The sequence below is a fragment of the Chenopodium quinoa genome, unplaced genomic scaffold (assembly GCF_001683475.1).
Source record: "Chenopodium quinoa cultivar QQ74 unplaced genomic scaffold, ASM168347v1, whole genome shotgun sequence".
NCBI classification, from domain to species: Eukaryota; Viridiplantae; Streptophyta; class Magnoliopsida; order Caryophyllales; family Amaranthaceae; genus Chenopodium; species Chenopodium quinoa.
In genome coordinates this window covers 5,786,093-5,799,436 of record NW_018743292.1, presented here as the reverse complement: position 1 = coordinate 5,799,436, position 13,344 = coordinate 5,786,093, and the positions used below count along the sequence as shown (strand labels likewise).

Here is a 13,344-nt window from a genome sequence, read left to right as displayed (position 1 = left end):
TTTTTGTAATAGGATTGTAATAGTGTCATCATATATACTTAAGTCGGACCAAATTATTATGGAATTGCAACATTCATTTTTAATAAATTATAACACAATTTAAAAGTCAACTTATTAGTACATATGTAAGTAATGCCCGCAACTCCTATAATTTTGTTTTTTCCTAATGATGACACAATAAACATTATTGTTTTTTCCTATAATTTTGTATAATTTCATTACCGCCGTTTATTATCAGCGTTTCCTGTCAAATTTTTGTTTTTGAAATCATCATTTTCTTATCAACTTATCCTTTAAAAATAATACTAACCAAGATTTTACTATAGGATGAACATAAACATCTATATATTATTAGTATACTCGTATGTAGTATATTTTCATGATAATTAAAGTCAATACTTAGAAATATTAAATTTTTAATCATCAAAACTAACAACCATTTACGACTAAACATGTCACCAGTATTACTTTATTTTGTTTAAGCAGAATGAGTAATAGTGTCATCATATATGAGAGATCTATTTTAGGTTGAACACAGATAGTTGATTTTGTTAAGTACGTAGAGTTGACTGGCAAGCGGATTGTAAAATTCCGACACAAGACTAGCACAAGTCAGTTCACATGCTAAGTTAAGTTGGGATGTGTATGGGTTGACTCGAGCTCATCCAACTTGGGATAAGTTTTAGTTCGACCAATAAGTTGTATCTTGTTAGGCTAGGTGTGTGGTTCACATTTTGGGAGACGGCCAATGTGGATTTTTTTTAATTTTGAACGGGTTTGACTGAGTTGGGTTGGGTTTAAGTGTCTAACTAGATTCATGGTATCAATATTCAACATAACCACAATTTGTCTTTGAAGCTGGGTTGTGTTGAGTGTGTGATCGATATCAATTTGTCATCGGTTTTAGCTCAAGTGACCCATTGATTGGGCTTGTCAAATAAGTCATGGTTGACCCAACCTAATGGCCATCTGTAGGTACAGGTTAGTTTGAGCCTATGTTAGAGCGTAAGACCTCTTATGAAATAGCACAACTCATTAACGAGGGTTAATTTGCGTGATTCAAGGTTTTTGTTGGTTTGGCATAACACAAAGTCGATTTAAGTCATATTGGGCCAAGACCTAGGCATAAAGTTAAGCATAAATAAATGGAACGTCAAGTTCAGTTCTTTCCATCTAAATTCCAACGATAAATAAAAATACAAGTAATAATGATATAAGGAGATATCCAATTTATATCTTCTTATACCTTATTGATTCCTTTTTGATTAATCTCTACCTTAAAAAAAACCTTGTAATTAATGCGGTATAATCGTATCCACCATGTATCTATATCCTCTATTATCTTTACATCTTAGTAAATCATCATATCCTACCAAATATATATATCTAGAAACGATCATAAATAAATTGAATTATAATTTTAAATGTTATATAGCCATTGCATCCTCAAATTTCATCATTGAATAAATATCTCATGCAAGAATTTGATCCTCACAGATCATTAAGCCCGGTCTAAAATCCTTCCCAAAAAAATTAAAAATAAAACATTAGATTTTGTAGAGACAAAGTAGGATCATCCTCATTTATATGTAAGAATTCATATCTTAAGATTATATTTCACAATTTAGATGGTAACAAAATCCCAATCATACATATCCGACCGTTAATTAAAGAGTTAAAATCACGAAAAAGAGAATCTTGTTCCCAAAATAAGAGAGAAAACAAATAAAAGCCAATTAATCCTTTCCATTAACAATACTTTAAAAAGTTGAGTAATAATCTCTGTAAAAATCAAGAAGATTAAGCCACTAATAATAACAGTACAGTAACAATTAACATGCCCAAAAGTTCATCTTATTTGTGGGGTTGTTTTTGTACAGTTTCTCGTGATATCTACTTTGTTCCTTCAATTCTCCCCACAAAACAAAACCGCCCATTTTTTGCTGCTTCTTGCTTACTTTACTTCACTATCACAAGCAACATACACATCCCACCATTTTAATTAAAGTTTAGTAATTATAATTATTAAAAATATTGAAAGAAATTCAGTAAAATGAGCAATAAACAAAGATTTTTGTGGATTGGATCTCAATAGTAGTTTTTTTGATTGAATATATCTAATTTGGTGGGTGGTTAAGCATCTGATTCCATTGTTACTTTGCTTTACAACCATACCCAATTCAAGGTGTGATCTTTTTCTCTCTCCTTTCTGTCATTAAATTTTGATTTTAGCCTTATTTTTCTTGCTTAATTTATTGATTTATATTTCTGGATTTTTAATTGATTTGACTCTTATTGACTGAATTACTAATTTTCAATCATTTTTTTAATTTTATTTAGGTTTTTTTTATTCATATCTAAAATAATTTTTAATGTGGGTTTGTTGAATTTGCTTGACTTGATTTGTTTTGGAATTTGAATGTTCTGTTGCTTTTTTTGATTGGGTATGTCTTTAAGTAATTAGAATTTTCTGGGCTCGCTGTAATGCTGTGGTATTGTTGTTTTGAAGTTCTTTTGGGTGTATATATGAACTTGGTGTTGTGTAATTGAGGTTCTTTTGTAAGAAGTATGGCATTGATGATTTGGGTTTTTAGAGGGTTTTGCAAGGAGCTTTTGTATGAAAGTAGTTCAGATACTTTTGCATAGAGTGCGAGCTGATGTTTCATGTTGATTGCTGAAATGTGCCTTGGCTGCCTTCTACGCGGCTCGATTAAGCACTTTCCCCTTTTCCTGTGTTGTAGTTTACCATTTGTTTGGTATGTTGGGAGTTTGGATGGGCTTGTAAGCAACACAATTTTCAGAGGGTAGAGTGTATGCGAAGACTGTACTAGTCAGTTTGCAACTTTACTTGCTTGTAGCATGTTTCCTGGGGATGCTGTTTGTCTTGGGGAGCATTACAAGGCGGTTGTGTTTATGCAATCACGTATACGAATGCTCTTCTTTTCGTTTGCCCTTGCCTTTTCAATATATCACTAGATCTAACTTCATATGCTGAAAAAACATTCGCATTGAGAATATTAAACTTTTAAAGAGTGCGTATAAAAGTCAAGGCAGTTAAGTTATCCTAGGTGGACTTCAAAGACCTCAAGAGTTGACTTTTACGGAGTATAATGGAGATTCACATGACATAAGTGATGTTCATGGCCTTTGGCACTGTTCAGTACAAAAAGGGAGGGGTGGGGGACATTCACATGAACTCATCTTCAAATATTCAATTGCAGTCAGGCACCTTTAGCCTTACCCCTACAGCTGAAAGACATCATTCCCTTTTAATTATTTGATTCGAAAAACAACTGAATAACCTAGCTATTAGCTGCTTCAACTTTGTGGGAAAATGAATGAATTGATGTATCCTAGTGTTTGACAAGGTGGGGGGTGGGGGGATGTTTAAACTTTTCTTCTTTCTTTTAAATTCTTCTGGTTGATGGCTTAATTGGCTTATACATATTTTCAATTTAATTATCTCTTTATGCTGAATGAGTGGCACTCAAAGTAGCAAAAAGGGAAAAGACTCGGAATTTTGTGCATTCAGTGCTCTTATAGAATAATTACCTCTATTTCATATTATGTGCAAAATTTACTAAAAATGATTGCTACACATTATGTGAAACAAATGTTTTCTTTCCTTTTTAAGTTTTCAACTATCTCTATCTCCCTCCTCATCACATGCATCACTATCTTTCTTTCTCCATTCACCACTCACAAACAAATTTTGTCATAATCTGTTGCACAAGCTCATTTGTTGCACATAATATGAATCAGAGATAGTATAAAAACATAGCTTTTTATGTAGGATGTTAGAACTTTGGAGTTGCTTATTCGGTAGTTTCTTGGCCAATTGCATTGAAGTTGGATCAGCTAAAGTGATATTTAAGCTTCTGACATCTTGATCCAATGAAGTAAATCACAGCTAAAACCTTCTTCAACTAAGTGTTTTTGTGTTGTATTGGCTGTGAAATACTAGTATGCAGAGTTCACAATGTGTTCCCTTTTTTATTTTGTTATGTTTGAGACACTTGAAGCACAACATGGACTTAACATGATTTCAAAAATGTTAGTTATGTCCATTGAAGAATAAATGTGATTTGTGTAGGTTTCAAGGCATGCTCCAGAAATTCAGGTTTTCCTTATATCGAAAACAGTATCTCGGTGTGGTGAGAGGAAAATAATGCTGTAATTCTAAGCATCAACACAATGTTTCGAGCTAAAAACTTCAATTGTATCTATCCTTTTTTACTTCAGTATAGTAGGCCTACCAAATCTATATGGGGAAATTGTTGCACCTCATCTTTTTCTTAGAGAAGCACAAAGGGAATTTTATTGATTTGATTACAGTCTTACTTGAACTGGTTGAATGATATATGACTTTGTAAGTATTTCTTTTTGGGCATCATATCAATCTGCGTGATGGGTAAGGAAAGCCAAAAAGAAACCATGAGCCTAGAAATTAGTAGCGGAAGCTCTTCACCAACTAAAAGCAATAGTTCAAGGGCTTCAACTGCATCACAGCTCAGTATAGATAGGGATTTGGGCTTGCCCGCTTGTCGTGTGTGCCAATGTGCTGAATCTGACCGAAGAGGGGATGCTGCTTTGGGATTTTTAAGGATAGATCCCCTTCTAGAGGAGTCACATAATGTGAAGGAGCTGCATGAGCCACACATGAAAATAGCCCATAATGAAGTTGAGGGTAGCGCATCAGTGGACACAAATCAGAAAATGCAGCCCGGGTATGTGCAATTCATCAGCCCTACAGGAGAGGTTTTTGTCTGTAATACAGATGTAGAAATGGGAGCATGTCATAAACGGGACACACTAATTGAACTTGGATGTGCTTGTAAGAATGATCTTGCCCTTGTACACTATGCTTGTGCTCTGAAATGGTTTGTTAATCATGGGTCTACTGTCTGTGAAATATGTGGATGTGTGGCAAGTAATATTAGCACGGCTGATTATAAGAAAGTCCTTGCTTCTTTGAAAGATTATGAGGCATTACGAGATAGGACTGCAAGTGGGGTACCTAATCCTGCACAAGTACATGGTAGTTCTGGGGTTGATCCTGATGCTGTTGCAGCTATTCGCAGGCAGAGGCTTAGTGAGGTTTATTTGTGGTTTAATCCACATGGTCACCACCGTCATAATAATTTCAGCAGTGAAAATGCCCCTGCAATTTTGGTTGTTACAGAACCACCTGCAAATGTCGTTGTTCAAGATGTCACGCCTCCTCAGAATCCAGCTACAAAATGGGCTGTGGAAGGTACGGGGATATTGCTAGTAACAGGCCTGCTTACTATTACTCTTGCATGGCTCATTGCTCCTCGCGTTGGAAGGGTATGTTTGGTTTAATGCTTCTTTGTATTTAGAGTATCACACGGTGGGGCAATTTTCTCTTATTTTCTTGCAATATTAAATTATAAGTTACTTGTGGAAATCCTCTCCTATCTCATTGAGGAAGGTGAAAAGATAAATCTTAGATTTCAACATTAATTTGAAGTCATAGTAATTATATACATATTTTTGTTGGTTTCAAAAAAAATATACATATTTTTGTTTAATATAAGATCCATGTTTCATTTTTCTACGTATTTGTTATGTTCTCTGAAAAAAAATCTCTAATCTGGAAATGCTCATCTGCACGAACTTTGCATTTTGGTTTAATTTCATAAATTGGTGAAGTTGATACATGTCCTTTGGGCTTTGCTGCAACAAATAAGGGTTCTTTTAGTCACATGTTGAACAATCATTTTGGGGGTGGGTTGATAGATACATGGTACAGAGGACCTCCTGTCCAAGATCTTATTGATGATTAGTTTGAGAATTGCTTAAACAAGAGTAGTATCTTCACCTGAAAATAAGTTGCTCTTGTTTGTCCTAGTCTATTTGATCTCATCTCTGTACTTTGATCGCACTTTTATGCTAAAAGGAAAGGAAAAAGAAAAAAAAGAAAAAAGAAAAAAAAAAAAAAAAAAAAAACTATTTTAAAGTGAGATCTCATTAAATAGATCTTATTATGTATATTCCAACTATCTAATTGTCATATTTCGTATTTGTATGGAATCAATAATCAATTAATAATTATATACTAAAGGTGAAACCTGGAATGACACTTGTCATTTCTTGGTTAAAAATTTTCCCGCCTTTTTTTCTTTCCTTTTTTTTTTTTTTTTTTTTTTTAATTTGCCATTTTTTTTATGACATTCATTTTATAACCTACAATAATAATTATTTCCGTTTTGACAACATATTTAATTTAATCCAATTATACTCAATTTTTTTGTACATATATTTTATATACTAGGAGACTTTTACTTACAAAAATACTAACATAGATAACATAGATTAAAAATAAGGTATTGTAATATATTATATTCCAAGATTATTATAATATTATCAATATCAAATTTTTTCTCCAACTTTTATCATTGACAATAAAATTTATTTTAATTGAAAAAAAAAATCATTTTGGTAGCATACTTTGTATAAATCTTAAAATTACATAACGTTTATAAAAACAAAATCATTTTATTATTGTATACATAATATATATTCGAAAATTAAATCTAATTAGTCTTAATATTTATGTGATTATTAAAGTAAAATACAATCAATTAAATTTTCATATTATGCCGCTCAAAGTGTGTCAAAAATTTAAGGATAAATGTATATGAGTTCGTATATGGGTACTAACCTAAGCTAATATTTTAGTTTTCTTATATAAAACTACCTTAAAGCTTCTAAATTTCTATTACTAATTTTTTTTTTTTTTTTTTTTTTATACAATCCAATTTAACAACCTTTACATATTTGGTAATTGGTATTGGTATAAACTAAAATTCAAGTTATTTTGTTACAAAGAATTTTTTTGGATAAGTTATTGTTGAATTAACACCATGATTTATAATTTATTTGTTGTAAAATTAAATTTAATTATGACCGTGCATGGCACGGGACTTAACCTAATTATGACTATTTGGTAATAAGGAGACGGGAATAACATCTTATTTGGTTTGGTGACTTTGGTCTGATTGTTTTAGTCTCATCTGATATGATATGTTTCTAATAATTAATAAGCTGATTGATTAAGGTTATTGTTTTCTTCACCTAAAATAAAGTGATTTGGTCTAATCTAATCATACCATAATTTGACTAAGCTTTGACCATATCTTTTTACTAATGTATTAAAAAAAATAATAAAAAAAAAAAAAAATTGTCAAGTGGGATGGGATCTTGTTAGTGTGTATTTTCCAAAAATTGAATTGTCATTATTAATTGTCAACATGCAGCTAAAAGATATATATCACGCAAGTAATAAATTATTTAAATAAGGTGAAGCAAAAATATTCATAAGAATCATAACCTAAAGCTCATGTTATGGTGCAAAAAATGCCTCTCCACACCTGTATGATTGATAAATTATGAAAATGACAGCAATTCAGATTCCTGTGTTCTTAGGTTGAATCTGCTGTTCATAGATGCTGACAAGGGAAGCAAAATTGATCCCTTGAGGGCATAAATGATAAACTACCCAATACAATTTTTGAATATGAATACTTCTGATCCCCTGTATAGTTCAGACTTCAGAGTGAGCCTTTTGGACTGAGATATGGTGTTACTGCTGTTCTTTTTATCATCCAAGAGCAACCAGTCACTTTTTTACTTTTTTTTGGCAAGAAGTCATTGATATTTTCATATGGATGTAACGGCTAATTATGTTTGGTTTTGGCAACTTGCCTTTGATTTTGTTTGGCATGATAATTTTGTATGATCTGACAAGTGGACAAATGATAGTTGTTTCAAATAATATTTTCATGATTTACACTATAGCTGTGTTCTTATTTGCAGAAAACAGCAAAAAACGGTCTTCACATTCTTCTTGGAGGTGTTTGTGCCTTAGCTGTTGTTGTCTTCTTTCGCTTTGTAAGTAGTTATCTTCGCTTTTCTTTGAGGTTATTTATATGCTGTGCATGAAGTAGGTGTTTTGATTTGCTTAAGTTCATTTATGCTATCTGTAGCAAATTGTCCTGTTTACTCTTTGTATTCACCCGAGATCACCTATATGTAATAGCGAGATGTTAAGAAAATAAGAGCCATCTGAACGAAATGCAATAAACATATAGTGGAGTAGTGGACTGTGGACCACATGGTTTACAAGTAGAATAGACACCAAAGCATTAGGTCATGTCTACACATACAAAATACATTGTGCGTGCGTGCATACTTACACTCATTACTTACATATTGCAACAAAATACGCATATGATTTAGTTGTAGATGTAAGTGATTTTTCAATACATCATGTTTGACATAGTCATAATTGGTCTCACTTTCCAAGTGTGTGTGTAACCAATATGTGTAAGTATATTAGTATTTGATGTGTTAATTTTTTTCTTAATAACATAATCATGTTTGACATACATCTAAACCTTTAGTCATGCTACTTTCCTATTCTGCTTTAGTTTCAACTCTTTGACTGTCACAATTGTCAAACGTAAATAATATTTTAATTGTACATTGAATATAATTGAGCACCTTTTCACTTAAAAACATTTTTTTTATGAAGTTAGGATGTACTGTTTCTTCTAGGTATAAGTGTATAACCATGTTTAGTAACTGCAATTTCTTGATGCAGTGATATTTTTAATACTAAATAGTAAAATTACTCATTTAGTGGTTCATAAATATCTCATCGTGACATCTATAAAGGGCATTATTGCCCAAAATCATTTTTTCCAGATAATGCTGGGTTTGCTTACAGCACTCAAGCTAAGGAATGTGAGTATGTGACTGACTATTGATACCTTAAACTTCAAATCTATGCTTTTATAGGAAAGCTAGATATTTGCCTGTTTGCCAAACCAAATTTGCAAAGTGCATTAACTATACTCAATCAATCTATCTTCCCTACTTCCCTGTCCAGTTCTCAAAATTTGGAATGAGACAGTTTGCAATAACTTACTCTAAATTTGAGTGGCTTTTTTTTTTTTCCGTAGGGTTGTCCTGTTAGTATTTTTCAAGGCTATCTTTGCTCCTCAAAGAGCCTCCTAACTGTTGTGGCACGGCTGTGTTTTGAGTTGAGGAGTTGCTATTATGAAATTGATGTAATTTTCTTAAAATTTTTGCAGATTGTACTAACCAGGATCAAATATGGACCAGCGCGATACTGGGCAATCTTGTTTGTATTCTGGTTTCTTGTGTTTGGTATATGGGCATCACGGACACATACTGCTCATACAACATGAATTCTGTTATGATATGTGCGTCTTAGATATGTTTGTAAAGTCTGTTTCTGTGAATTTTTCAGTCTTGGTGGACAATTTTTGCATGGAAATTTTAAAGTTGTTTACATTGTAATTAATGGCTAGGTCCTGTCGATCTTTGACAAAAGACATGGATTCATTACCAGATTTTAGTGAGTAATATTATAAACAAATAAACAATCACTTGATATCATAAACAAGTGCTAGTAAATACTCAGTCCAATGGATTATGCAGAAAGCGGACTATACTGGAACACTTGTAGAATTGTAGGGATCAGATATTCAGATGGCCGGAAGCTACGATTACTGCATTGCATTTGTAGACATACAGTTATCAATAATATCAGTACCAGATAACCCAAATATTAATGTTCAGCAACTATCGCTTATAACCTGATTATGAGATTGATGATGAACAACTTTCCTTCTATTTCTACAAAATTTTATTTCACATAATTACTTGTACAATTTTTGAGATTATTTTCAAGCTTACAAAAGAACAAGATAAAGAATTAAAACACCATAAATTATATTGCCAAGGCAATGTACAGTCTTTAACAGAAGCCTCCATAGCATCAGTGTTCGTCATGAGCACGAAAACAATCATTTTAGCTCCATGCTTCTGTGTGCGTAGATTGGCAACAGCTACATTACTCTTTACAGCAATGGCTACTTAAGAACAAGGATCCAAGGTTGATCAATGAGCATTTAATCGCCATCATAGTCGCCATAATTGTCCGTGCAAACCACAGAAGTGAGGGCTGACACCCATGCTTGCAAACCACTATTGGTACTCTTCTTCCTTTCTACCTCCAGCTTAGCAACAGCCTGCTTGGGAACTCCAGATTTCACAAGAACAAATCCAAGTGACTTAAAAGTAGCATCATCAGGTTCAATATCAAGACTAATCATCTCCTTGAAAATAGAAACAGCCTCCTTTAGTCTTCCAACAACAGCAAATAGAGCAAGCACATTGTTATAGCTCAACAGCTCCGTCAGAAGTCCTAGTTCCTGCATCTTTTCTGCAATTTCCATTGCTTCATCTAGTCTGCCTACCCGTTTGTACATGCAAAGCATCATTGCATATGAGAACTCATTTACTTCACCTCTTTCCTGCATATCATCAAAAGTTTCTTCTGCTTCCCTAACCATTGATCGTTTGCTATACAGATCAATAATACAATTTGAAGAATATACATCTGCACCCTTCTCAAATGATCGAAGCAGTTTGTAAGTATCTAATGCTTCTTCTAAGTATCCAACTTTTGTATAGAGTTTGATCAAGGAGTTGCAGATTACATCATTCAATGAGAGATCTGCCTCTTTCAGAGCATCAACATAGTCCATGGCTTCTGTAACATTTCCACTCTCTGCAGAAGCATTAATTAGCACACCATAAAGAACAACATCAGGTTGCACATTGTAATTGATCATCTCCTTGTACAAGCTTTTGGCCAATTCCAACTGACCAAGCTTTGCAAAGCTTGAGATCAGGGCACAGTATGGAACACAATCATTCACTAGACCAGCTTTCTGCATCTTCAACAGATAGGGCTTTGCAACATGAGGCAAATCCGCAGCTGCTAGCGATTGTATGAGAGATATATAGCTACATCTGTCTGGCAGAACACCTAGCTTCTCCATACTATCAAACAACTGACATGCTTTATTGTACTTCTTACCAATGCCATAAGCTTTGATCATCACATTGAATTCCAACACACCTATTTTGTTCTTCTCTTGGCAACGGACAAAAACTTTCTCAGCTTCATTAACATACCCACGCTCTCCATATGCGTCAATGTTAGCAGAATAGCATTCCGTGGTCATTTTACCTTCGAAGTGGAAACGTTCAAACCATGACCATGACTTTTCAAGCATGCCAGCATCAATATACATTCTAGTCAGGGCAGACTGCGTAAATTCATCCATTTCAAGACCTCTCTTATCCATTTCTGAGATAAGCATCTCTGCTTCAAAAACCATTTGCCTTATAGAGAAAGCATACAAAAGGGTGCGATAACTCACAGGATCCGGTTGTAGGCATGCCTGTTTCATTTGAGCAAAGTAACTAAATGCAAGGTTGATATCATCACGCTTAGCATAAAGGGATATAAGAATGTTATATGTTCTAGTATCAGGGTCACGGTTGAGTTCTTTCATCTTTCGCACCAATTTGTTAACCTCTTCCAACCTGCCAGCGTTCCCATAAATGTGAATCATTGTATTGAAGGTTATTGTATCAGGAATAACTCCTTCACCTAGCATCTTCTGAAATGTTTGAGACATTTCCTGAAGCTGCCCCGATTTTCCATACGTGTCAATGAGAGTATTATATGTATACAAGCTCAAACTAAGCTGCGCCCCAGAATTCACCTTCATCGCGCTGGCTCTGTGTGATTCGAGTGCACTCTTCCCTTTTTTTGATTTATCCAAAGACCACACTTTAAAGAAGTCCTCAGCTTTTCTAAACTCCCCTGCTTTCTTGTACATTTGGAGAACAATTCCCATAGTAACCTCATCAGGCTCCATTCCTTGTTCATTCATTCTTTGCAGCCAAACTAAAGCCTCCTCTCTAAGACCGCCTTTGCTATAAACATCGATAAGGGTACCATAGGTAGAATTAATCGGTGCAATCCTCTTCGCCTTCATCTCATCCCACAACCTTTCTACTTCACCCCATTGCCGCGCTTTCCCTAGAATCCGAAGCATAATGTTATAATGGATCACATTCAACTCATAACAACCCTTCTTCTTAAACCACTCAAAAATCTCCAATGCCCTCTCCCAACTCAACTGCTCCTTCAAAATAATACTCCTCTCCTTGTTGCTAAGTCTCTCTTCCCACGGCCTAAACGCCTCGTCTAAGTCACTAATACTCTCCAACGCCAACAATATAGACGGAATACACCCTCCATAAGAGGCCCATTTCGTCGAACACTTGGTGTGCAACTTTTTTTTAGGAAAATTTCCACGCCCTCCTTCTAATTCAACCGCACCGTTAATCTTATTATGATGATTTTGACTCTTCCCAGATTTTAATTTAGCCAATTCATCAACAGAATCAGGTGGGTTTTTACTCAAACTACTCAATCTATCAACTGCGCCACTTGGGTTGATATTCTGCTTCTCCAATCTTCGGAATTTCTTGTGCCCTTTATTGGGTATTTCAAGAACGTTTGAATTTCTGGGTTTTTTGGAAGAATCATGAGTTTCAAGAGGAGAAACTGAGAATCTGATGGTGAATGAGGTGTGTAGATGACAGGGTGACTGGAAAAAACAGCTGATATCAAAGCATTGGGCTTTACTGAACATTTTTTATTGTTGATTGAGCAAGATATATTGCTTCAAATTCAAAATTGTTGGAATGAAATTGGTTCTGTAATTTGGTTAATTTTGAGAGAGAAAGAGGGAGATTTTAGAAGTAACCATTTGGAGAGAAGAAATGGATAATAGAGGAAGGCGCAGTTTGTTAGAGGGAACAGGGAAGAAAAACTAAGGTTAAAAAAGTTTTGACATTTTGTTAGAAGGTATGGTTAAGGAATTTGACTTGATTTCAAATTTTTAACACCCGCAGTTTTTTCGATTCAGTATTTACGTGTAAGATACTTAAAAGTTGAAAGTAGGGGGAAGTGGTAACATAATCTTTACTTCCAACACTCGTCACTTAAAAACTTACTTGCTTGATTTACTAAAGTTGACATTGATGGCATCCGGTGGTGGAGGCACTTCGGAACAGAACGAGTGAGAATATTAAGGAATCAAAGAGGGAAAAAATGAGAATATACTAAAGTTATAATTGAAATTTTCATATTTACCCATTATTTAATAATTTTGACGGTATGATTCGGTGATTGGTTTGCATTTTTCAATTAATTCAAAAATGTCAAACAATTTTTTTTTTTTTGACGTTTTTGTCAAATTATGAGACATCCATAGCCTATAGCCTTTACCTTGGGCTAAAATCTTGGCATCGCCACCGGTTACAAACAAAATTACCATTTATTACACCATTTTGAAAATTCATAATAGTAAACTTGTAATTTCGAGGGAATTTCACATTATTTTTAAATTTTGATTGTCGCATAAT

General features: G+C 34.0%; 2 protein-coding genes across 2 annotated transcripts; one reads left to right on the top strand and one right to left on the bottom strand.

Moving 5' to 3' along the window:
• Nucleotides 1–1,883: 1,883 nt before the first annotated feature.
• Nucleotides 1,884–9,465, top strand: LOC110736646. The gene is made up of 4 exons (XM_021916922.1): nt 1,884–2,185; nt 4,094–5,328; nt 7,840–7,914; nt 9,120–9,465. Exons 2-4 carry the CDS (start codon nt 4,408–4,410, stop codon nt 9,234–9,236), a joined length of 1,113 nt encoding a protein of 370 aa, XP_021772614.1. The 5' UTR covers nt 1,884–2,185; nt 4,094–4,407; the 3' UTR covers nt 9,237–9,465.
• Nucleotides 9,466–9,541: 76 nt separating this feature from the next.
• On the bottom strand, nt 9,542–12,820 carry LOC110736645 (pentatricopeptide repeat-containing protein At3g23020-like). Its single transcript, XM_021916921.1, has one exon. It carries the CDS (start codon nt 12,567–12,569, stop codon nt 9,963–9,965), a length of 2,607 nt encoding a protein of 868 aa, XP_021772613.1. The 5' UTR covers nt 12,570–12,820; the 3' UTR covers nt 9,542–9,962.
• Between the last annotated feature and the right edge of the window lie 524 nt (nt 12,821–13,344).

Bases quoted from the DNA above. Each gene is read 5' to 3' on its own strand.
- LOC110736646 (XM_021916922.1), top strand. From the start codon at position 4,408: ATGGGTAAGGAAAGCCAAAAAGAAACCATGAGCCTAGAAATTAGTAGC. The intron at 5,329-7,839 runs GTATGTTTGGTT...TCTTATTTGCAG, and splicing joins TTGCTCCTCGCGTTGGAAGG to AAAACAGCAAAAAACGGTCT. The intron at 7,915-9,119 runs GTAAGTAGTTAT...AAATTTTTGCAG, and splicing joins TTGTTGTCTTCTTTCGCTTT to ATTGTACTAACCAGGATCAA.
- LOC110736645 (XM_021916921.1), bottom strand. From the start codon at position 12,569: ATGTTCAGTAAAGCCCAATGCTTTGATATCAGCTGTTTTTTCCAGTCA.